The sequence below is a fragment of the Taudactylus pleione genome, unplaced genomic scaffold, assembly GCF_031769625.1.
Source record: "Taudactylus pleione unplaced genomic scaffold, aTauple2 ptg000372l, whole genome shotgun sequence".
Lineage (NCBI taxonomy): Eukaryota > Metazoa > Chordata > Amphibia > Anura > Myobatrachidae > Taudactylus > Taudactylus pleione.
In genome coordinates this window covers 2969978-2997033 of record NW_028284773.1, presented here as the reverse complement: position 1 = coordinate 2997033, position 27056 = coordinate 2969978, and the positions used below count along the sequence as shown (strand labels likewise).

Sequence of the window (27056 nt, the reverse complement as noted above, 5' to 3'; positions counted from 1 at the left end):
CGGTGTAGGAATTACAACAGTTTCAATATGTGCCTCCCACTTTTTAAGGGGCCAAAAGTAATGGGACTATCAACTCAAAAGCTATTTAATGGACAGGTGTGGGCTATCCCCTCGTTATTTCATTATCAATTAAGCAGGTAAAAGGTCTGGAGTTGATTCTAGGTGTGACATTTGCATTTGGAATCAGTTGCTGTCAACTCTCAATATGAGATCCTAAGAGCTGTCACTATCAGTGAAGCAAGCCATCATTAGTCTGAAAAATCAAAACAAACCCATCAGAGAGATAACAAAAAACATTAGGTGTGGCCAAATCAACTGTTTGGAACATTCTTAAAAAGAAAGAACGCACCGGAGAGCTCAGCAACACCAAAAGACTCGGGAAGACCACGGAAAACAACTGTGGTGGATGACAGAAGAATTATTTCCCTGGTGAAGAAAAATCTCTTCACAACAGTTGGCCAAATCAAGAACACTCTCCAGGAGGTAGATGTATATGTGTCAAAGTCAACAATCAAGAGAAGACTTCACAAGAGTGAATATAGAGGGTTCACCACAAGATGCAAACAATTGGTGAGCCACAAAAACAGGAAGACCAGATTACAGTTTGCTAAACAACATCTAAAAAAGCCATTACAGTTCTGGAACAACATTCTATTGACAGATGAGACACCAGAGTGATGGGAAGAGAAGAGAAGGAAAGGAACTGCTCATGATCCAAAACATACCACCTCATCAGTGAAGCATGGTGGTAGTAGTGTCATGGCGTGGGCATGTATGGCTGCCAATGGATCTGGTTCCCTTGTATTTATTGATGATGTGACTGCTGACAAAAGCAGCAGAATGAATTCTGAAGTGTTTCGGGCAATATTATATGCTCATATTCAGTCAAATGCATCAGAACTCATTGAACAGTGCTTCACAGTGCAAATGGACAATGACCTGAAGCATACTGCAAAAGCAACCAAAGACTTTTTTAAGGCTAAAAAGTGTAATGTTATGCAATGGCCAAGTCAATCCCCTGACCTAAATCCGATTGAGCATGCATTTCACTTGATGAAGACAAAACTGAAGGGAAAATGCCCCAAGAACAAGCAGGAACTGAAGACATTTGCAGTAGAGGCCTGGCAGAGCATCACCAGGGATGAAACCCAGTGTCTGGTGATGTCTATGCGTTCCAGACTTCAGGCTGTAATTGCCTGCAAATAATTTGCAACAAAGTATTAAAAAGTGAAAGTTAGATTTAGGATTGTTTAGTTTGTCCCATTACTTTTGGCCCCTTAAAAAGTGGGAGGCACATATAGAAACCGTTGTAATTCCTACACCGTTCACCCGATTTGGATGTAATTACCCTCAAAATAAATCTGAAAGTCTGCAGTTAAATCACATCTTGTTTGTTTCATTTCAAAGCCATTGTGGTGGTGAATAGAGGACAAAATATGAAATTCTGTCAATGTCCCAATATTTATGGACCTGACTGTATATAGAGAGAGAGAGAGAGAGAGACAGAATCAGCAGCACTCAGAGACTTGATTGTAATCTTTTAATGTGATCCCTCACATATGCACCAACATTTCGGGGCTCGCGCATCCCTTTGTCAAGGTAGAACTGTTCTATCTACCTTGACAAAGGGGCACGTGAGCCCCGGAATGTTGGTGCATATGTGAGGGATCACATTAAAAGCTTTTGATCAAGTGCTGCTGATTCTGTCTCTCTAACTAAAATATGTGCAGAGGGCACAGGAGCACATCATTGTTTTATGTACAGCAGAGTGCCGGTCCGGTAATCTATCTATCTATCTATCTATCTATCTATCTATCTATCTATCTATCTATCTATCTATCTATCTATCTATCTGTCTGTCTGTCTGTCTGTCTGTCTGTCTGTCTGTCTGTCTGTCTGTTTATCTATCTAGCTAGCTATCTATCTATCTATCTATCTATCTATCTATCTATCTATGTGTGTGTATATATATATATATATATATATACAGTCAGGTGCATAAATATTGGGACATTGACAGAATTTTCATATTTTGGCCTCTATTCACCACCACAATGGCTTTGAAATGAAACAAACAAGATGTGCTTTAACTGCAGACTTTCAGATTTAATTTAGGGGTAATTACATCCAAATCAGGTGAACGGTGTAGAAATTACAATGGTTTCTATATGTGCCTCCCACTTTTTAAGGGGCCAAAAGTAATGGGACAAACTAAACAATCCTAAATATAACTTTCACTTTTTAATACTTTGTTGCAAATCCTTTGCAGGCAATTACAGCCTGAAGTCTGGAACGCGTAGACATCACCAGACACTGGGTTTCATCCCTGGTGATGCTCTGCCAGGCCTCTACTGCAAATGTCTTCAGTTCCTGCATGTTCTTGGGGCATTTTCCCTTCAGTTTTGTCTTCATCAAGTGAAATGCATGCTCAATCGGATTTAGGTCAGGGGATTGACTTGGCCATTGCATAACATTCCACTTTTTAGCCTTAAAAAACTCTTTGGTTGCTTTTGCAGTATGCTTCAGGTCATTGTCCATCTGCACTGTGAAGCGCCGTCCAATGAGTTCTGAAGCATTTGACTGAATATGAGCATATAATATTGCCCAAAACACTTCAGAATTCATTCTGCTGCTTTTGTCAGCAGTCATATCATCAATAAATACAAGGGAACCAGTTCCATTGGCAGCCATACATGCCCACGCCATGACTCTTCCACCACCATCCTTCACTGATGAGGTGGTATGTTTTGGATCATGAGCAGTTCCTTTCCTTCTCCATACTCTTCTCTTCCCATCACTCTGGTACAAGTTGATCTTTGTCTCATCTGTCCATAGGATGTTGTTCCAGAACTGTAATGGCTTATTTAGATGTTGTTTGACAAACTCTAATCTGATCTTCCTGTTTTTGTGGCTCACCAATGGTTTACATCTTGTGGTGAACCCTCTATATTCACTCTTGTGAAGTCTTCTCTTGATTGTTGACTTTGACACATATACACCTACCTCCTGGAGAGTGTTCTTGATTTGGCCAACTGTTGTGAAGGGGTTTTTCTTCACCAGGGAAATAATTCTTCTGTCATCCACCACAGTTGTTTTCCATGGTCTGCCAGGTCTTTTGGTGTTGCTGAGCTCTCCGGTGCGTTCTTTCTTTTTAAGAATGTTCCAAACAGTTGATTTGGCCACATCTAATGTTTTTGCTATCTCTCTGATGGGTTTGTTTTGATTTTTCAGCCTAATGATGGCTTGTTTCACTGATAGTGACAGCTCTTTGGATCTCATATTGAGAGTCGACAGCAACTGAATCCAAATGCACATGTCACACCTAGAATCAACTCCAGACCTTTTACCTGCTTAATTGATAATGAAATAACGAGGGAATAGCCCACACATGTCCATGAAATAGCTTTTGAGTTGATAGTCCCATTACTTTTGGCCCCTTAAAAAGTGGGAGGCACATATAGAAACCGTTGTAATTCCTACACAGTTCACCTGATTTGGATGTAATTACCCTCAAATTAAATCTGAAATTCTACAGTTAAAGCACATCTTGTTTATTTCATTTCAAAGCCATTGTGGTGGTGAATAGAGGCCAAAATATGAAAATTCTGTCAATGTCCCAATATTTATGCACCTGACTGTATAATCAGTCTAGTGCAAAGCAGGAAATGAAAGCAAATGTATGATTTAGATCTATGCTTAGAGTGCAGATTTGTAGTTTTGGGCACCGTTGTTATAATAACCCTTTATATCTTTTCATCTACGAAGCAGTAAATTGTATTCCATTTGGTATGTATTACTCTCTCTTGATTTATACTATACAGCACTGCAGAATATGGATGCAGCACAAATTATGATAATAGGAGTTCCTTGTGGATGATTGTAAAAGGCAATTTCTGTTACTTATAATATAACTAGCTGTACATTACTTTGCAAATATTTATGTTCTGAAATTGTATAGAAACATACATACACATGTACACAGATTGGCACACCCTTGTGCACTTACGTATTTGTTTAATAAGATGTTACATATTGTAAATTTGATTATATTTGAGGTTTATGTGTCTCTTATAATTTAAATATTGAAAAGATGACATTCCTACTCTGAACTACATTGTGCAACCAAATCAGGTTAAGAGCTTTATAGACTAGGAGATAACAATTATGATGAGCCTATTATGAATGTTGGACCAGTTGCTTTTCTCCAAACTCTCCAATGTTAATAATAGATGTGCTTCATAAAAATACTGCTTTAATAATTAAATTCAACTGATATATTAAAAATGTTCTCCAACAATTACTGCAGCAATATTAGATCCTTCCCTTAAACTTATTTTGCCACTGAAGTGTGCCCTTCTCCTGCTGCAGCCTCTGTCTTCCTCTAGTTCATATGAGTCATTAATGGGCTTTCTAGGTTCAGAAGTCCACAAACAGAGATTTATGTCTGGATCTGTTGCTCTGAACTGTAAGAATGGCTAGGAGCTAGTTTATCCTGCCAGGCTTCTAAGTGAATTGGCATAAAGTACAGCTAAGTACAGATAGAACCTGCACATGGGAGATTCTGATTTCTAAAATTAAAATCCTTGTTTTAGCACTTTTACAAAGTATAATAAATACTGTGTTAGCCATATGGCACCAGCTGTATTTCTAATATAGCACATACAGATTAAAGAATACGAGATGCTATTTTATTGAAGTGTATATAACCAAGTCATTTGCATATTATGTTTCTTAAAAATATATATCCGGAATTCTGTTACTTTCCTATAATATAAATCCTGTGTAGGTCGTATTTTCTGTGTCAAGCAGTGCATGAGGAACGTGTGAGTCTGATATTTTATTCCTTGGAGGACTTAGTTTAGGATTGCCGATGGGATAGTCTGCACGGCACATACGGGTTGAGCAGATGCCAGTTTGCAACTTACAGCTAAGTGGAGGACATTGGTTGCTGCTGACACAAGGCATCAATCAACCTTCAAGAGCAGTCAGCCGGCTAATATGCTCACTGCAGGGACAAGAACATAGCAAGCAGTAGAATAAAATCTACGAAGTTGAATTGTGTTCTAGACCAACTGAGAGTCTAAGGTCTATATCCATTTTCAGCCAGACAGGCCAGATGATAATAACGATTACAAGGTGATACAAACTATAAATTCTTTTAGAGTTCACTCAATATTAGTATTATTGAGTAAGGACCTGATTCAGAGATGGGTGCAAACTCGATATTTCCGCAGTTGGATGATGATTTAATTACTGCTCAGGTGTTGGAGTTGCACGGCGCATGCATCTCGATGGATTACCGCTGTCACTTCCAGTGAGGATTTATTTGCGAAGTGATTGACAGTCCGGCACCATTTATGGGTGGTAACAGGAGGTAGCAACTCAAACAGGCATGTTGCAAACATTTCAGAAGCATATCACAGTTTGTGACTGTGATCATGTACGCCGTTGTTAAGGCTGCTGCATCTTAGTTCAGTCTGACATTCTGTGTGACCATAGGGTTATTTAGCAGTTTGATGATCGACCAATGTGCGTCTCAATCCAAATTCCTGAGGCTGCGGAATTTGCATATTTTCAAATCTTAAAACCCTTACACATTCATATACTGATTCATCATTTGGCTATGGAGATTCACATATACAAAGGGGGAGGGGAGGTACCAGAGACACACATGACGAGGTGGGCAGAGGAATACATGAGGAGGTCGTTGGGGACCAAGGCACTCATGGGGAAGGGGCAGAGGAACACATGGGGTGGGATGCATGACACATTATATTTTGAATGCAATGTATCCCACCACTCATCGCAAGCATAACAGCATTTACTAACACCATATGCTTGAAGAAAATCACAAAGCACATCTCTCCCAGTAAGAGCTGTGCTTTGTGATAGAAGGACTTCTGGGTTTAGGACCCGGGAGTCCTTTTGTGCATGTGTTGAGTGACGCACGTGCTGTGGAGGTGCTGGAGGGATCCAATTAGATCCCTCTCAGGGGGAAATGTGAATAGAAGCCCATAGCCTTCCATTGGGCAATGTCTTCTAAAGAGGGCATTGCCCACTGCATCCAAGCTCCAGTATGTATCTCATGCCAGAGCTTGGAGCATATGCAGTAAGTGGCTAAACCTTTGAAAATGGCATTTTCAGAGGTTTGACCACAAAATATGCTTTGCTGCATACCGCCTATGGAGAGAATTACATAGGCACACATGGGTAGGCAGACAGAGGCACATGTGGCAGAGGTAAGCAGGAAGAGGCACACATGGATGGAAGGTATGCAGAAGTGCACAAGGGGAGGGAGAACATAAGAAAAACAAACAGAGGGTGAGACTAACATGAGGAGGAGTAAATTGTGGGCGGAGAAAGGGGATGGATAGGCAGGTGGCTGGTCTGATTTTTTTTTTTTGGAGAAGAGGAGAAGAGGGGAAGTAGAGCTGTTGGAGGGATGGAGATGCCAATGCAGATGCTATAGGCAGCATGTACCATTGGGCCCCCAGCTCTGTCAAGCACTAATGATGCTGGCTGTGAACTGCTTCTGAGTCAGACTGTCTTAACAACACTGGCCTTTACAGATGTATTCTCTATACCACCCTGATGGTGGTCCTCGTCATCATTACAACACTGTATTGTGGCAGAGTAGCCACCTGAAATGGGTCCTGTTTGTATAATAGTCAGAAAAATCAATTGTGTGCTATGTTAAATATTTGCAATTCCCTGCACACAATATGAAATAAACCAGGACATACATACTATAAACATCAGATATAAGTGCATAGGAATTACAGGGATAACAACATTTTGAAATTAAATCTGGTACATTAATATAACAAAGTTCTTGAGCTATAAAAACCTGATGCAATGTATAAACAAGTACTTATATCAAGATCCACCTACACTGATAAATGCATCTTCTTGATTAGCTATGTGAAAAACAAATGTTGGCTCTTTTGTACTGCGCATACTGAGATGACTACGTTTGTAGAGTAACTGGCATATGGACAAGCCTCATTTCCTCTGTAAACACCTGTACCTTGTTACACCACTGGGACAGCTCATTTCAAATGGTTTCATTTTCTATCTTTCTTTTCTTTTTAATACAAACAATTACACCAGTACAAAGCACAAACACAAAAGATAATTGAAGGAGCAGAGCAGAAGATGTATCAGTCCAGCTCTGCCAATGTTCCCTGAGCAGTCTCTCATTGCAGATAACACAGGAAAGGTGTGAAAATGACAGTCTCTGGGGGTGACTTAATAAAGGTGTAGATTACCACCACCTTGTCAGGGCCATGTTTGTCTGTATACTATCCAATCAGGTGTGGAATTAGAAAAATGATAAATAAGCCATTTTTTTTAAACTGCAGTGGAGAGATTGGAGGTGACAAGAGGTGGAATGTTATCCCTTTCTAAAATAATTCCCTGTTTATTTAATATACATTTATGCTTTTCCATTTAAAGATAAATGAAAAATAACCCAAAATATTTTAAAAACTAGCACAGATATAACCTTCAAGAGCTCACGGGATAACACCTACATAGAAAATAAAACAATGGCTTTTATGATTTGTTAAAACCTTTTGTGTTGTTTCTCAAGATCATTGATTTTTGACACCCCTTAACGGACCACTAAACCTAGCTTAAAGATGTGTTATATGAAAGAGCTACTAAAAACATACACAAATCTATGTGTGAAAGGTCTCATATCCTGACATTCTATGTACACACTGTAAAGCAAATGACTGCATACTGTATTATTGTTCTCTGTGACTATTTTCTGCAAAAAAGTGTCAAGAATAGACTGTCTTTAGTGCTCTTCAATGGCATTACTGACAAGAAGTTTTGTTTGGATAATAAACGTTCTCCCCTCTTTATCACATATTTTTTACTTTCTGATAACCTAACTGAATATTTTTGTATATGTATATATATTTCTGTAGAAATATGACATTAAATGGTTAGCATAACAAATATTGCAATATGTGAGTGCAAATGATTCAGTGGGCCAAATGTAATAGGGTGAGAATTTAGAAAATATGAGAGTTTAGCAGTAAACTCTCACACTATGGCGAGTTGCATTTTCAAAATGAAAAACATCTGGATGAGAGTTTAAATCGTGAGAGTTTTTTTGAGTCTAAAAAACATGCAAATTTGTATGTTCTCAGGCCCTGATTCAGAGCCGGACGCTCTGACCAGAGCGCTCGCTCTGAATCAGGGCCGTTCTATTTAAATTTGGAGCAGCCTTTTGGACGCTTGCATAGCTGTGGGTTACCATCCACAGCTATAGCGAGCGTCCATGATGATGGTTGCGATGGTCAAGACCATCGCGACCATCGGGCTTGCGACGAGACCCTGCAGTAGGGTCTCGCTGCCGCAAGCCCTAGAGTGATTTTGGCTATATCAGAGCCAAAATCACTCCCACTGACATCACTAGAGATGCCAGTGGGGCCGGACCCAGACGGTAGGCGTTCCCATGGGAAAACCTCCGTCGGGCAGCCACGCCCCCGGCACGCCCACCAAAGGGGGCGTGCTGTCAATCACCATCGACAGCACGCTCCCTTTGGTGTGAGACCCGGAGCGACAGCTTGGCTGTCGCTATGCGGGTCTCGCGCATGCGCATGACGGAGCTCCCTCCGTCGTGCGCATGCGCATTTGGGCACCATCGACCCGCTTGCGAGCGTCCTGCGCTCGCGAGCGGGTCTGAATGAGACCCTCAGACTCTATTACACTGGCCGAGTTTAAATAGTGTGAGAGTTTTCTTTCACATTTTCTAAATGCTCACGCTATTACATTTGGCCCAATTTCTTGCACAATGTGGTCACACCTCTCTAGTTTTCAGTTCCTTACTTTCATTAAATAATTATGGCAGAGCACAATACTTTGTAGACGTTTTTATTGTTGAAAATAAGTTTTGTGACCAAATATTTATTGTAGGTCCTTTCCTATCCAAATTGTGCCAGGTAATTCCCTAAGTAACCGATAGTTGTTTTTGACTTTCGACTAAAAGCTGTGTGCAGGTAAAATTGAACTCAGATGAAAAGCAATGACCATGCTAATATTATTATTATATTATTAATATATTTATATGTAGTGAAGGATTGTTGAGTCGGGGACAACTTTGGTGTGAGCTGGCCAGCTCAAACAAAATGCTGGAGATTGATTCTGAGCTGCATGCAAAGCCGAATGTGGCACAGGTGTTACTGCCTATATATGCAACTTAGTGCATCTAAGAACAATTCTGAGTTGGACGCATCTCTGTTGAATTTAACCGATGGCTGAATATGCATTACTGTGAGGCAATGGGACATCAACACGCAGAAGCATCCCATGGGTATGTTATGGGAGTGTAGACTGAGTTTCAACCTATTTTGAGCTGATCGTATGCAGAAATAATGTCATATTCAGTCATACCTTCTGCACTAAGAGGGAGGTGTAAGTTCCATGCAGCACTGGCTGCATTGGCTCCCATACAGTGGCCAAATTGTAGTGGTTGCATCCTGTGCGGCTGATTCACTTACAATCACAGTAATGGTCCCACAAGACTCAAATAGCCTTCTGTGTTAGTAAATAATGCATAGGCAACTGCAGTTAGTACTCATTGATGTGACCACGAAATTCACTGATGGAATATTGGTTCTAAAAGACACCTGTAGACTATGGGAGCTCCGTAGTTCAATACTGTGTCTGTGAATGAAGTGGTCAGCAACTGCTTCACCAAGGAGGCTGGAGGCGCCCCAAATCATTCAATAGTTATCCAGTCCAGCCTGTCCATGGGTATTTTACGTGTCCTTGGTGGTTGTGGAAACCAGAAGCCAGACCTTAGCCTATACTTTTAAAATTAGACATTTTGCACCTATGGTACCAGGCAGATGATTCCTAGGTATATTTTGACTGATGTAAAAAAGAAATTCAAATACAGAGTAGTGATAACATAAACAGTCATGATATCCCTTCACTGTCTTGTGTAATTTGTCCCCTATAGGTCATATTCAATTAGCCGCTGGGTTGTCCCCATAATTAATTGCCATCCTAAATCCCCGCGGTGCGGGGAAAAGCTATTCAATTAAATAGCCTTTTCCCCGTGCCGTAAAATGGAGACTTACGTCCGTAAACACATTGATTCCGCGTAAACTGCGGAATCAACGTGTTTTTCCCCCACGCGCGAGGCCGTTTCATTGTATTAACAAGGATTTTACCTCATACCACCAGGAGCTGTGAGGTAAAGTCCAACTGTGGGGACTCATATGCGGGGTTTCGGGGACTCCCGCACGAGGAATCCCTGGCAATTTAATAAGTCCGGCAAGGCAATTAGTCGCGTGGACAACCCTACGGCTAATTGAATATGCACCATAAATGAGGCTAAAAGAAGTGTGTTAGGAGAAATACTGAAGTAAATGAAGGGGATGGTTAAAATATTGTGGTAAGCAGGACGTGTTCTCCTACTATTACAACCATGTGGTTTTAGGGGGCACATTTATAATCCAGAATGTAGTCAGTATGTGGGTGTGTACATTCATTTGTGTGAGGTGGGCAACTATGGTAGGTGCATTTTCACAAATAGAAATGTATTGTATGCCTCAATGGTCTGTAGTTAGTAATATTAATATATTCAGCAGTACATAAATGAGAGGCGAACTGGTTAAATATCATGAGAGGTGAGTGATCATACTGTATTGTTTACTTGTAGATTCAGTCTTCCAAAATAAAAATAAAACCCTATTAGCAATATATCAAAGTCAGAATTAGGTTTAAGAGCAGTGTTTAACATTGGCAGAACCAATAAAGATCTAAAATTAAACTTGAGCAGACTCTATCTCATTTGTCTGAGGGATGTCAGGGGAGAGAAAGCTATAATGATTGTCCCATTAACTTAGCAGAAGTAGATAAAGCAGCTGTGGTTACTTAGTTCTGCTTACAAATACTGAGCAGTCATTCATCTCCATGTCCCTGGTCTTATAAATGCACTAGTTTATTGGATGTTAGAGAACAGACACAGTTGTGCGCTTTCAAAATGCTTTGCTCCCCTGTGTCTTTCATAAGAGTTTAAATTAATATAGAGAAACATACAATCCCTTATAAATGTGCATAATATTGTGTATATAGAGACCCAATAGAAATGGACATAGGTAACTGTGTACTATATCCTACATTCTATCCAAATGTGGCTGTTTTCAATGATGTTTTGCCAAAAATGAAAATTGCTTCTCCTTTTTTAAGGAAAGGGGGTCCTAATCACTTGTGCCTTGTCACTCAGGTGGTAAGTGCTCCATGATGGAATACATGCCTATTAATGGAAGCAAAACACATGTAGACCAGTAGAACACATCATTCATGCACCAGCTTCTTTATCCTGTATTGTTTCTGCAATCCATCATACAGTATCAGGTTGGAGGAAAACAAGATAGGACAGTCACATAAAGACAAGAGGTGTCATGAAATTCAAGACCAGCAGCACCAACTAAAATCAATTATTTAGTTAGCTGCTGTTGCCTATTGGCTACAGATCACAAAAAGTACCAGGAGAGAGATCCCTAGCATCCCTCCCTGGCACTCTATACTCAGACCACACATGCACAGTGGTGCTGATGGAGAAGTGGAGAGTTTGCATTAGGGTTGTGTATAGAGGTATACAATTGGGAAGCCAGCTTCCCGACTGTCATATTCCAGCGAGGGTGAAATGCCGGGCATCTAGATGTAGACGCCTGACATTTCCCTGACGCCGGGAGACCAGCGCCCAGCATCCCGATTGAAGGGATGCTGGGCGCCAAGAGCAGACAGCCGTGGGGGGGGTTAGGTTTAGGGCACCAGGGGGGGACTTAGGGTTAGGCACCCCCCGGGAGGGTTAAGGTTAGGCTAGGGGGAGGGAGGGTTAGGGTTAGGCACCCCCCCGGGGGACTTAGGTTTAGGCAGCGGGGAAGGGGGGGGTTAGGGTTAGGCACTTAGAGGGGGGGATTAGGGTTAGGCACTTGGGGGGGAGGTTAGGGTTAGGCACCCCTAAGGAGGGTTAGGGTTAGGGGGTTAGGTTAGTCAATACTTACCTATCCACGATCAGGATTTCCAGCGCTGTCGGGCTTCCACTGCCAGGAACTCTGCTGTGGTCGGCCAGGCACTGTCGGGAATCGAACCGCCGGCCATGCAGCAGGCGGTATTTCATACCGATTCCTGTATAGATCCCCTTCAGTTAAAGGTATACAGCTCTCTCATTGTACAGTATACTTGAGACATAAGATAAGGGATACCATTGCAACATTGTCTTTTATAAAGATGGGGACTGGACAGAGGAATGTAATTTTTGTTTTTATGAAGAGCGACTTCAGATACAGCCCTGGTGTAATTAGGAGTATATACAGCTATGCATTAGTCACAGATAAAATAGTGACCTGTATAGTGCAATTAGCATGAGGCTTAGATTCCTCCTGATGGAGCTGAAAGCCACCTAATACCCCTGATGGAGGTGAAAACCACCTGATGTGAGGGTTTTGAGGACTGAGGGCCTGATTCAGAGGCGCACGCTGTTTGCGTGCACTCGCTCTGAATCAGGGCATTACTTTTTTTTACAGCCTCCAGGCCGCTCGCACAGCTGTGGGTGACCACCCACAGCCTGTGCGAGCGGCCTGGCGATGGTCACAATTATCGTGACCATCGGCCTTGCGGCAAGACCCTGCGGGAGGGTCTTGGCTCCCGCAAGCCTGAGTGGACTTCCTGCTCTAATAGAGCAGGAAGTCCACTAATGACATCATTGGTGATGTAAGTAGGGCCGCCCACAAATGGCAGGCATTCCTAAGGGAATGCCTGCATTTGTGCAGCCACTCCCCCTCCCCACCAACAAAATGGGGCGAGCTGTCAATCAACATCGACAGCCGCCCCGTCTTGTATTGAGCCCCGGAGCGATGGAGCTGCTGTTGCTGACTGGGGCTTGTGCATGCGTTCGCCAGAGGTGGCACATGTGCAGGGGCCAAACATCAACCCGCTTGCGCGCACTATGCGCTCGCAAGCAGGTCTGAATCAGGCCCTGAGTTTGAGTCAAGATACTGTAAGACAGCCATTGTGGTGGGACTACAAATCACAAAATGCCCAGTCTACTGCCTACTGCTTCACATGCTGGGAAATTGCTCCACCAAAGATCTGCCCACAGACTCAGTCGCTGGTGCCCCAGGCCCCCACCTCCCATGCCCTTTTACCCGCAGCTCCATCTAGTTCATCCTTCCTGACATCCAGCTCCTGGAAGATCTGCAGCCGCGCTTTTGCTTGGCCTCGCAGCACATGTCCGTGGCTAGAGATGCCGCCAGGGAGGAGTGGGACGGGGTGTTGTGGGTGAGGGGGGTGCCGTATGTGTCATACTGGCATAAGAAGCTGCTGAGGAGCAGTGACACCAATGAGTGGGAACAGTGATGCCAATGAGTGGGATAGATGCAAGTGGCAGCTGATGGTCTGCCGTGGAGCCCTCCACTAGTATATGCATATGACAGCTTCTCAGGAGGTGCCGTGTATTGGGGGCCATGACGGTACACCCAAGGAACATATTTACAGCCCTAAGTGGGGTGAATATATTTTGGGCAATGGAGAAGGTGCCCCTGCAGTGCTGGCACCTGGCGGCAGGCGCCTCCATTGTCTCCCATAGTTCTGTTCCTGGCTTTATTTATTTGCATATCAAACCTCAATATCACATAGAAAATATTGTCTATATAGAGTAATAATTCTCAGCAGTGATTAGATGTAGTGGGAAAAAAAATCACTGCTCAGTGTTTGCACATGAAATATAATTGAAATAAGTTTAGTGTAAAAATGTTATATGTGATGATCTTTAAATACTGTAGGTTCTGTTTTTTATGGGATTAAAGGTGGACACAGTTGGTGCATGTAAGAAAATAACCTTCTCCACTGGAAACAACCTATAATAAAGATGTAGAGATAAAATACTGTATATCCTTAGAAATGTTTCAATAAAAACATATATGGTATATCTAAAATATTTAAATGTTCTCTTGATTTAGAAGGGTTCTAAATGAAGCCATTCTGTACTGTAGCTAAGAAAGTCACATGAAGATCCTTATGCACCAGCTTCTGTAGTACTAGCCCACCCACCATGCGGGCAATGCACATATTTTACAGAAAACAGTACAAGCCTATGCTCTTGAACAGCCAGCGTAATAACATATTCATGAGGCTGTATTCTGCATGGACCGTGCCCAACACCCTTGAGGTAGCCACTGAATATTCTAAACATCATCTCCTTCCTGATGTATTCGGAAGCTACAATAAGAGTAGCAGTGTATATATAATATTGTACTGTAGCTCACAGTCACACTAAGGTGGTTGCAATAGCGACCTGCATTATTCCCTACTCACATGTAACCTGTGACACCTGGAACTCGGGACCTGTAGTGTTTGTACTGTGTAGTGAGAATTAATAGTGTAACTACCTGCAAGTGTCGTTTTTCTAATTACAGCACAGGCTTCCTATTGCAATTTATTGGCGTGCTACAAAATGCACTGTGATAAGAACAATATTTCATATAAGCATTCTAGTATGTGTATTCAGTCATTAGCAGCTCTGTGGTACATTGCAGATACAGTAGCAGGTCATTTATGGAAAATGTCATTATAGTGCGGCACCTTTTGTACAAGGTCCAATCACCTATTGAACATAATGGCCAGCTGTGACAGCTGTGTTTTGAGACTTTTACGCAGTTTTGATAAGAGTGTAAAGCATTAGACCAATGCTAGTGGAGACGGTTTAATATTGGATTCGCTATAAATGGCCAGGTCTGTGTTATAGGTACAACAGCCCCACTAATAAAATTCAGATTGATCCTATGCATAAATGATTCAACAGTAGTTTTTTTTTTTTATGTGTTTGTCACTTCCTGGGATCATAAAGTAAGGTTGAGATTATGAGTAATCAGGTAACGTGAGGCTTCACCCTGGTATTATTCCATACTGGCCTTCCTTCTGTATATGCAATGTGCAAGGATTTTCTTTATGAAGCTTTGAGTCTGAGCTTATGGCACTTTATTGTACCAACTTGTTAAGCAGACACTGCATCACTACGCCAAAGGTCATTTCAATAGTCATACCCGATTAGATGAACTTTAAAAAGCAAATGGAAATATACAGTAAATTCACAAACACATAGGCCTCTTTAGGTAGCTACTATATTTATTTAAGCATTGATTTTAAAGCTAAATAGGCATATTCACACTGGGTAGATTTCTAAGAGTAGGAGATCTCCAGAAAATGGCAATCACTATTCAGGATCTCCAGAAAATGCAAATCACTAGTCAGGATCACTAGGGAAAAAAAGCCAATCACTAAAATCTCAAGAAAATGAGCACTATTCAAGATCTTCAGAAAATGCCAATTACTAGTCAGGATCCCTAGAAAAAAACAATTACTATTCAGAATCTCCAGAAAATGCCAATCACTAGTCAGCGAATCTCCAGAAAAGCCGATCACGAGTCAGGATCTCCAGAAAATTCCAATCACTATTCAGTTTGGTCACCAAGCAATTTGCAGTAAAACACATCTGAGACCAGGATGACGCTAACTTTTATATAGATATTCTATATAGACATGTATTCGTGTATTTTATAAGCATCAACATAGTCTTATATAATTGTGAAGGCACATGATCATAACTTAATCTGATATTTATATTGATGAATAAGATAGATAAATATAATCTCTCTCTCTTCCTTGGATAAGGTGGCATCAGTTATATATCTGTAATACTACGGCATGCTGGATCAGAGCTGTTTTGCTGAAAAAATGTGCTGACAAGTTTTCTAAATTAGCTGGAACTGTTCCGTATTCCAACCCTTTCCAATTACTTATCTGTCTGTAATTGATACTTTGATACTTATAGTACAGTGACAACTTTAGCGTGATAAAGTAGAAGTATACTAAAAACCCAAAACGTAATGCAACATCTGTAGATGAGTTGAACTGCTGTTATAACGAAGACAAACAACAGTGTCATACATTAAAGCTGTAGTTGATGTTTTATGACTTTTATTCTATCAATGCGACAAATATACCAATAAAGCGTAAGCAACTGACTTGGAAAGACTAAGAAGTAAATGCACAATACTTAAAAATGAAGTCCACATAACGCAGATATTTAGAATATGAAAATGAATAATCACGTTGCCACTAGTGAACTGCAATGAAACAAAATGACACATGGTTAATTCACAGAAGAATGAGAGCACAGGGCGATGACACTGGCATTGATTGAGTTAATAACCTGGTAACATATAGAAACCATTCATATTTCAAATATGTAGAAAGCTTATGCAAACAGTATACATATAAAACTACAGACGTAAAAAAATACACACGAAAAAACCTTTCAGGTTCTTTTTCATCTCGGTGGGTTTAGTGATTTATCTACTTTGGGGTAATGGTGCGTAAAAGTGGTGGTTATCTCAGGGAAGAGAGGGGGAGGAGGGGGCTCTTCCTTCGCTGACGTCACATGGAGAATTTAAAAGGGGGCTAAGGAGATCCCAGGAGCAGAAGTAGAAGTAGACTCAGCAGGTTCCTTTGCACTGATAGCTCGTTCTCTGAAATCAGCTTGAAGAGGTTACTGAAGAAATGCAGTCCTGCCGTGTGCGTTGTGCCCTGACCCTGCTCTCACTGGCCTTGGCTGTCAGCTCAATCTCCGCTGCACCTACAGACCCGAGACTCCGCCAGTTCCTGCAGAAATCACTGGCAGCAGCAGGGAAACAGGTAAGGACTATTGATGCTTTCTGTCACCGACTATAAACAGTCACTCATAGCACCAACATTTTTAGGGAACTTTTAACGTTCTGATTTACAAGCTTTAGTTATATGCAAACTTTCCTTTGCCATACTACATATGATGAAAATGTATGCTGCCTTATTGTATAGAACAATGCAGGCATCTGCAGCTCTAAAGCAGCAGGTTATGGAACTCAACCAATAAAGATGTGCACCGTATCACTATATATTGGCTTCTGTTATAGTCGTGCAGGGGTGATTTGCAAACATTTTATTATATCCTGGAATGTGATGAAGTTTTATTAAAGCCCCGATCAAGTTCTGATGTCTGTAGAGTCGTGTGCCGTGCTTTAGACTGCCAGGCGATATAATAATCTGTAGACACCAGCAGGGCTGAGCTATCCACGGTGCTGAACACACAATGCACTCTGCATGCTGTTAACAACATTTGTTTTCTCTTGTAATCATCTGAATTAGCAATTTTATTTGTTGAGATGACTGTATGGGATGACATTTGTAGCACTTAGAACAGCTATTAATGTCCCTGTTTTTCTATTTAAAAACACGATCAGTAATGGAGTTAGGGTTACTGCTAAAACACACAAGTACGCAGCAACGGTGGTGAAAAGTTCAGACTTCCCGTCAGTTTCAGTACTTCGGACAGCTCCGGGTCTCTCAACTGGAGCCCTGTAGCTATGTATGTGGGAGATAATGCTGTAGCTGAAGTATAAACCAATGTGATAATGATAATATTGTTGACAGCAGTCACGCCATGCATACTTGTTAAATTCATTAGTATGGTGCTTCATTTTCATGGCAGTATACAAAAGAATAGTTATTAGTAAATAATGTCCATCTTCAATTGTTTCATATGCACCTTAGCTCAGAGGGTAGATTAGAAATATTGTTGTTAATAGTGTATTATTATTTACTACTTACTGTATAAATGTTAGCATATTCTTATATTGAATATTGGCAAACTAACACATCTAATCACTCTGTTTGCAGGAGTTGGCTAAGTACTTTCTGGCAGAATTGTTATCAGAACCATCCCAGACAGATAATGAAGCCTTGGAATCAGATGACCTGCCCAGAGGTGCTGAACAAGATGAAGTAAGGTTGGAACTAGAAAGATCTGCAAACTCCAGTCCAGCTCTAGCACCCAGGGAACGCAAAGCTGGATGCAAGAACTTCTTCTGGAAAACATTCACATCTTGTTAGCCTCAACCAGCCACCCTTCATTCTGGTCCTTTATTTTCCTACTCCTTAAATCCCAAATAAAGCCTTTACCACACAAGCCGAAGACTGTAAATACCACACACAGTTATGGTGAATAAAAATGTTAATTTGGAGTTGTTTAATAAAACTTTTAGTTGAAATTGTAAATGATTTGCATGAGTCATGATTTATCAATGGTCCTTATGATATGCACTTCTAATTTTCACAGATTTTCTATTTTTAATTATATGTTGCTTGAAAGTGTGTTTTTAATGATAAATGTTAAATTTTTCCATTGACACAAGCAGTCTTGAATTACAAAAAAAATGTAATTCAGTTTCATAGGGGACTGCACAAACACAGTAATCATACATACGTCCTTGCTCTTGAAAATGTCATGTTACTGGAGGAGTGGATATCATTAACCATTTAATTTATGGAGAGAATAAGAAGCAGTGTTGGGCAGAACTACAAGCAGATATGTACGATATTCTAAATGGAAGACACAGTAATCAGCTTGCATTGTTTAAAGAGAGCAAATGGTTTAATCCTCTTCTTTGTTTATAACATTTATTGCAAAGATCTAAATGATTTGTAGTTATCTTTTTCATAGAAACCCCAGTGGAAAAAAAAGACTATAATGATATAATTACCCCAAATAATATGTGGCTTGAACTTCTCTTCAGTGTGCTTGTTCACTATGTGAACATAATGGTTGCTATTTTGAATTGAACGTTTTCTTTCTTCTTTCTTTAACACTTTACAATTTAGATTCATTCCTACAGTGTGATTAGCTGGATAAAGGTAGAGTTTGATGCAGTCATCAGGTTCTTGAACCCGTTATTCCCACAGATGTTTATGGATATATACTTGGAATACTGAAGTCAGCTATTAGTACATGGAATTATTTTATGGCACAGTGAACAAAGAGCAGATTTTCAACTTATGTCTATCGAGTCATGGTCCTACATATATTATATTACCACTTTGCCACATGTTTCATCAACACCAGCTGGTCCATTACCTGACAGGGCCAGAAGAAGGATTCTAATGTTTACTTTTTAGTGCTCATATAAAATGAATTATTACTGTATTTAACATCAAAGAAGTGCTGCTGCTTAGCTATGCACAGATAAATAGTCCTTGATTGTGCAGTGATTACCAGCAGAGTTCGGTTTGCATGGTTTTGTCCAATTTGATTATCTGCAAGGTTTACGGCTTATGTTAATTTGGGAATACTCCGCTGGAGTTTTGGCATTAGGTGGTTATTAATTATGTCCAATGGGTATGAACTAGTTAATCTGGTAACATTTACCTAGTAACCTTATAACATCAATAACTGTTCACAAAAACCATAACAGAGTTGGTTATAGACCAGTCAGATGGTTCAAAATGATTCCATATATTACAGCATATTAATCAGGCATATTGACTTTCAATATAGATTTTACAAAGAATGCAGTCCTATATCTTCCATGCTTCCATATATTACTGTGCAACAAAATCAATTTAAAGGAAAATAGAATCACCATTTTTTATAATAACATGCAACAATACAATAAGTAGGAAAAGCAAGGCGATTTCTCACAGTCAAAATATTACATCAAAGATGAGCAGAATCGTCAATCAACTATGTTTATAGAATATGTAAGTGAAAAAGAATCAAAAAGTGAGAGAGAGTAGGAAAATAATAGACAGAAGAGAAGGAGGAAAGGGAGGGTAAAGGTCAAGGGATGCATACATTGTAGGTATGCAGCAGTTAGAAGGAGGCTTATGGGTCTGCCGGAGAAACAGAGGGAATCGTGATCACTCAGGAATAACCAATGGAACACTTAGAGCAGGGGTAAATGAGCCTTATACATGAGGGGATTCTTGAAGAATCCAGCTAAACCAGACCGCCATGAACTTAGATATTGTTTATGGTTATATAGAAGTCAAGATGGTGACACCAATCTCAGTCCGGGTGAAGGAAGTAGAGAGTGCCATCACACCGGAACCACTGCTCTGATTACATTATTAAGATTCTGGGGCAGCAATTTTTTTTATAGCTGGAAATAGAAATGTCTGAGTAGGACAATAACCAAAATTTAGGACCCGGGGGAACAGAGTAACCCAGAATTTCTGAAGCCAAGACTAAGACTTTCAGCCAGAATGGAACTATGAGGAGGCAGTCCCACTATATGTGAATCAATGTTCCCTATACCATATTTCAGTATAATATGGTAACAGACAGCTCAGCAGGATTTATAGATACTTTAAACCATGTGAGTAGGAACAGTTTGGTGAGAGCACAAGGTAAGAGGCAAAGTGTCAAATCTGCAAAAAAGACCCAGTAATCTTTGTCAGTAAGTAAAGAACCAGTAATCTTTCAGCCTTTTTAGTAAAACAACAGCAGGGCACCTTCAGGAAATGCTGACAGGGCTTGTCAGAAAGGGAGAGTTTTGTAAGATGGAAGTGTAGCTTCCAAGTCAGCTAAAATGGAGGCTGTTACAGTGCAGACCCTAGTTAATAAAACAGGAAAACCCCTATGAGTGTGGTTGTGAAGGGAGAGAGAGGCAAAAAAATCACCTTGGTAGTCCTGCAAACCTAAACTGAGCCTGCAATGATCAGCAAGCCAGCACCCTGTCAGGGGGTACAGCTGCAGAAAATCCCTTCTTATGGCATATCCTCAGGCAGTGAGAGCCAGAACCACTATGTTTGGTAAAGCTGACACTCAAATGGCCCCAGCGGCATAATTCAACAGGTCCTGGACAGGTATAAAGGAACTTGAGGGTGGTCTGTCCAAGCAAGATGATGGTGTCTCTGGATCCTGGGCGGGAAGAGCTCTGAGACTGTAAGCGGGCAGACAGGCAGCAACCTGCAGGTATGCATGAGATGTCCCTTGGCTCTGCTGTCGCTATCCACTGGCAGCATCGACCTCCATAAGTGGTAAGGGTCCATGGGGGGCCAACAATAAGTAGTGGGGGCTCCCAAACAGCTTCTTATATGGGCTTGCACCGGGAGCTCAGGAGAGATGTGTTTGCTCTGGCTACCTGCTAGGACATTCCCCCAGTGTTACCATTTTTAATGAGAGCAAATGCATATTGTATTATATCTTTAAATATTACACAAGTACTGTACTCCTGTTTTGCTTTAGCACATCTAAATAGGAAAAAACGTGGAACTAAGTTTTATATATTCTTTGTTTGTCCTAAGCGGCTGTCTTTTCACTGTTTTGTTGCATGACTTGCAGGGTAACACAAAAATAGAGGCCTACCTTACTGCATTCTGTGCCTTTGACATATACAGTATCTACAGAAATGAAGAATTACAGCATTATGGTCCTTGTAGGCAGATACTTACCAAATGGTCCTTTGTAGGCACATGAACAATAATTACACATTATACTGCAGGGATATTAGATCAGGTTATATAATATATTTTGTTCTGTTATCAATGTAGGAGTTGCACCAAAATGAAATACAAGCAATATGAGGATCATGTTATACTGTTACTTTGTAACTCTCAGAATTTCATATGGCTAAAAAATATTTTTTTTCCAACTACAGCACTATGATTTGAAAGGGAGTATCACTTATGAAACTATGAAGATTTGCCTGGGTGTGGAAATTTAGTTTCATGTACAGAACATAATTATGTGAATTGATCATTCGCAATGATTTGTCAATGTGAATTGGTGAATCATGAGTTACTCACAGGTTTTAGAAACTCGAGTGCTTTTGTGCAGTGGAATCTGTTGTGCACTTTTCTGCAAATGGATGTAACATGCACTTTCAACTTGTTAACCTTAATTTTTTATTCAACCTGCCAGCAAAACTAGATGCAGTCTGTACTACTTTGTATGCAGCAGTTGTGTGAAAATATGCAAACGTTGCAGCCGCCGGGATTTGTATTGAGACGCCCACCGGCCACTTTGCAAATCGAATAGACTGCTCACAAAAACGCAGCTATATCCCAGATTAGTATATTATTGGACTCCTGAGTAATCCTTTGGTCATACAGAATGGCCGCGGAAACTGAGACACTGGAGCCATTTTCATTGTCTATGGTATCACAGTCGCAGGCAGAGACAATCCCCAAAAACGATCATGACATGCCTACATTGGAATCACCACTTGCCCATTGCCACCCTCAAATGGTCCCTTTCTGTCAAACTTGATGCATGCACAGTGTGATGTAATGGTGCAAGTTGAGGCACCTGGTGTCACCAGTACTAAACTACATCTTGGTGCTTTTGTGTATTGCAAATGATCTCTTAAATATTCAAGGTTACAATTGTCAATAGGGTTCTGCTGAAAAATGAATTATTTACAACAAAAAATATATCCTATTGAATGTAGTTTCTGCTTGTCACAAAATAGCTCTTTGTTCCAAATCATTGTAGTGTTAGACTTATCATGGTTCAGTAAGTTTTTTAATAATTCACTTATTGTTCTTGTGAATTTAGTATTGTGTGAGGGAGATGTTTAAGAAAACCCAATTATTATTTTTCATTTGTTATTTTTTCTATATTTTTTTTTAAATAAATGTCAGCCACAGTTTGGGGGGTTCCTGATTATCACATTTCTATTGGTAGCATTGAAGATACATTTAAAAGTTGCATAGGGTAAATAAAAAAACTATTCACCTCAGGAAGTGCTTTATTAGACCTCAGAATCAAATAATACAGTAGTAAATTTTATTAAGATCATATATACTGTATGGAAAAAAAAATATAAGCATAAATCACATAAAAAACATATATAAATCAACAAACTATGGGGGGAATTCAATTCAGCGCAATGATGAGTAGCTGCGGGAGCGAGATCCCACAGCTATTCAATTGAGTGCGCTGTGTGCCTTGTCGGGAAGCAGGTAATTCAGAGAATGTTGGTTCTCGCAACTTAACCTGGGTGTTAAAGCGCGATAACCGGCATTCTCCAACTAAAGTGCTGGGTGCGCGGCTGTTAGCGACGCGCTAAGCTGGCGAACAGCTGCGTGCCCGGCCCTTTTTGTTGGATTTCTCCTCACACCCCCAGGGGAGTGCGAGAAGAAATCCTTTGCCCGCAAAAACAGCGTGTTGAATTGAATAGCTCCGGGAGCTCCATCCCGCAGCTATTCTACATCGCACTGAATTGAATTCCCCTCTATGCATCCAGTCTATCTATATCTGGAAAATATTTCATTAGTATCAAGTATAGGCATTCAAAAGTTCCCTTTTGTTAATAGAAAAAAAGGCTCTTTGAAGTAGAAAAAAATGTCTCTGCCTCTGACTCCGTTAATGTGCAGTTCCTGATAATAATTGTAACAGAATAAGTCTCCATGCAATACTGAAGTATCAACTCCAATAGCAAATGTGATTTCCAGCCAAGATAGTCTGCAGTGTATAAGATGTTTAAAATGTCCCTGTCATGTTTCTCTGTCACATGGCGGTTTCCTCAAAGGGTTAGTATCAGTATTGAAGATACATTCAGACAATACACTATACATGGCTGTGAATGTGCATACTTACGCCGGATGTAGTATATTCAGTCAACATTTAGAATGTCAACATTTAGAATGTCTACACCAAAATATTGATATGGCCTGGATGTCTACATTCAGAATGTCAACATGTACAGAATGTTGACATGTCAAATGTAGACATTCACAATGTCGACACTGACATAATGTCGACAAAAAAAATCGGGTGTAGACACTCTGGCTGTCAACATTTTACACTTAGGTAATGGCACTAATGACAAGTACAGAAAAAAATGCTCCAGACAGTGTGAATATAGGGAAAATGAAAAATCAGGAAGGTACTTCTGCAGTATTATTTACACAGTTATGTAGCCTATGCAGTGCGCACATAACTGTGCAGTAGTCTGGTCTACTAATATTCACAATTACAGAAAGCAACCATAGACCTGTTTACCTAATACAATCCAGGAAAAATGAGTATCCAAAGCTCTGTAAGCTACTTTTAAAACACTATGGGGGAGATGTACTAAATTCTGGAAAGTGATAAATTGGAGAGTGATAAACTACTGTACCAGTCACTCAGCTCCTAACTGCCATGTTACAGACTGTGTTTGAAATATGACAGTTAGGAGCTGATTGGTAGGCACTTTATCACTCCAATTTATTACTTTTCAGAGCTTAGTGCATCTGCTCCTGCATGTGGTACAATTGTTGATATTTGCCAATTGGTTCATTTATGCACAGTGGGAATTATTAATTACTGTAGATGAATCTTTGAAAAATGTGGACAGATTTATGACTCAATTCATGAATGGAAAATCCCTAAAATTCAAACTAGTTGCAGAATTAGGCAAAGAAACTCCTGCCTCTCTATATATACATCACAGGCTTCTTGAATCACTTCCCAGTACATAACATTATAGGAGGAATAGCTGGGCGGAGCACATGCACCTTTACACTGTTAAGAGTATTTTTTGCAAACAAATACCCTGAAAAGTGTGCGAAGAGTATTGCAGGGACAGAGCTTTCTCGCTATCTCTTTACCTGCATGCGATATTTGATACTGTATGTGATGTATTCAAATATCACATTGCAATATTGGGTGAATTTATCACATTATATCTGCATCTGTGAGGCGGATTGTGATAAATAGACCCCTTAGTCACGTACCCTTCTATGTGTATTACTATGCCCATTGTGTTTGAAATCTACACATGACTGGAGCAACAGCAAGACAAATATAAGGCACCTAGGGGTATATTTACTAAAGATCAATTTTGAGAAATTTAAAATAGATGAAAATCGATCAACATTGATGTGTTTCTGGGGCTAAATCACACATTTACTAACAGACAATGTTTCATTTGGTTTCTCAAGTATTAGTAAATGTGAGATTTAACCCCAGAAACAAAACATTGATATTGATCAATTTTTATGGATTTTCATCAATTTGAAATAGATCAAAATCAATTAAAATTGACATTTACTAAATATACATCCTTGACTCTATCAGTGAATGTCTTAAGTTGCTTAGCAGTAGCACTGGCGTTACCTTTTCCAAAGTCCTATTACTAAAGCAACAACCTCCCAAAACATACTGAGCTACAGTAATCAACTTTTAAACACTTCCAACATCAATTAATTAATATAACCCAGATCAAGAAAATTAAAGATGTAGCACAAACTAGGAAGTGTTTACCAAGTGACATAGATGATTCTAGAAGGTCTACGCCTAGTTCTAATGTTACAGCCACCCTCCCCTCCACTGCTCTTCCATTTACAGTTTGCTGAGTGATCACAGCATCACCTAACAGGTGACAGCCATTTCCTTACTATGTGTATATATTTGAAATACTGCATTTTATTTGTATCAGTGTTTTACTGCATTGAGTGTGTATATGTTTATATTACCACACTGTTTGCATATATCTCTTTACTACTGCACTCAGTATGTGCATATGTGTATATTTATTTTCCTGTACTTTGGGTGTGTATTATTGGTTTTGTTTTTGGGAACACAGTAACACTGTACCATGTGTATAACTAGAGATTTTCATGTCTCGAAGCAACATTTTGTAAGGCTCCCATGTGCTGCCCAAATGTAAAATGAAAATGTATGCACGTGACGCTTTTGAAGGAGAGACAGAACCCCAGGTTCAGGCTCGATAGCAGCTGCATCATATGGCAGTTACACCATTTGCAGGTGTGTATATGTATGTCTCTGTATCTATACTTCTTTGCAGGTCTGGTTTAATAAATAATTGTAAGGAAATGTGGTGGAGGCACATGTTTATTCAATATGCCACGGGAAAGTTCCATCTTATGAAATGTGGATAGCACTGCAGATGTCTTATAAAGATAAAGGTTTAAAGAGGAGGCTTAACCCGGGGCACAGATTGTATGCAATGAAACTTGTACAAACATGAATGAGTACATAGAAAGAATGTTACTCATCTCTCAAGAGTTAATTTCAGTTGGCGTTGCTATTTATGATGAAGAGGTAGCTATGGCGATGCTACAAACTCTTGTGCAGGAGTAAAACTTCTTGGTAGTGGTATTAGATTCTAGTACTACAAAGCTAACCACAGAGAAAGTATGTGCAAAATTTTGGGCAGTTCACAGAGTTCATACCCACTGAAACAAATACTGAGAATTCTGTTCCTTTGTCTGAGAGTTGAAAGTACAAATAGTTTAAGATCAGATGTTTAAAATTTCACAAAGTTGGGATACAAACATCAGATTGCAGATTAAATGTATCAAGTACATCTCATCACTTAAGTGTGACAGTGGGAATGAGTCAGCCTTGAATGTAGCAGACAGCCACCTTAGAGACTGCTAGTTCATGGATTCAGGAGCCACAAGGCATTTTAGTTATAAGAATTGATTTAAGTCATTAAGGCCATATTAGTCAACTACAGTCTGTAGTGTTGGAGAAACTATCTTATATACTACTCATGTTGGGACAATTACACTATGCCTAAGAGCTGGAGGCAAGACAACCTCATTGCTGTGAGTGTTCTTGAGCAGAAAGGATACAGAGTCCATTTTGCAAAGGGGCGGTGTGGTGTGTACAACCAAAGAGGGACTGATATTGCAGCAGCAACCTGATACCAACAATTATCTACCCTTGGCACTGTAAAGTGCTGTGAAATGGTTGCTGAAGAATCCACCTAATCAATGGAACTGTGGCACAGGCAGTTGGGGCATCTAGGCTATGATGGAATACTGAAGCTTCAGAGTGGTATAGTGGCTGGGATATTAGAGGACAATCCTGAAAGACCAATATGTAGGCACACAGAACCTACCCCCCTGCCACACCAAGCCTACCCCTTCACCCCCCCTGAATACTTGCATTCTGGCTCTGTGTTGTGAATACAGCACAGTCAAAGCTGCTGCATAGAATGCAGAGTGACTCCTGATGCCTGACATCAGTTATCAGAGTCATGGACATGATGTGTCACAGGACGCTGATGAGGGGACTCAGGAGCTGCTCTTCACTCTATGCAGCAGCGCTGACTGTGCTGCTGCATTCACAACACAGAGCTGCAGCAGGGTCACATTGACCCTGTGTGGGCAGGGGCAAATGCAGGATTTTCTTTTTTTTCCCCAAATATATATATATATATATATATATATATATATATATATATATATACACATAC

General features: G+C 40.3%; 1 protein-coding gene across 1 annotated transcript; it reads left to right on the top strand.

Moving 5' to 3' along the window:
- Positions 1 to 16518: 16518 nt before the first annotated feature.
- Positions 16519 to 18120, top strand: SST (somatostatin). The gene is made up of 2 exons (XM_088444716.1): positions 16519 to 16722; positions 17743 to 18120. Exons 1-2 carry the CDS (start codon positions 16588 to 16590, stop codon positions 17953 to 17955), a joined length of 348 nt encoding a protein of 115 aa, XP_088300842.1. The 5' UTR covers positions 16519 to 16587; the 3' UTR covers positions 17956 to 18120.
- Positions 18121 to 27056: the final 8936 nt, after the last annotated feature.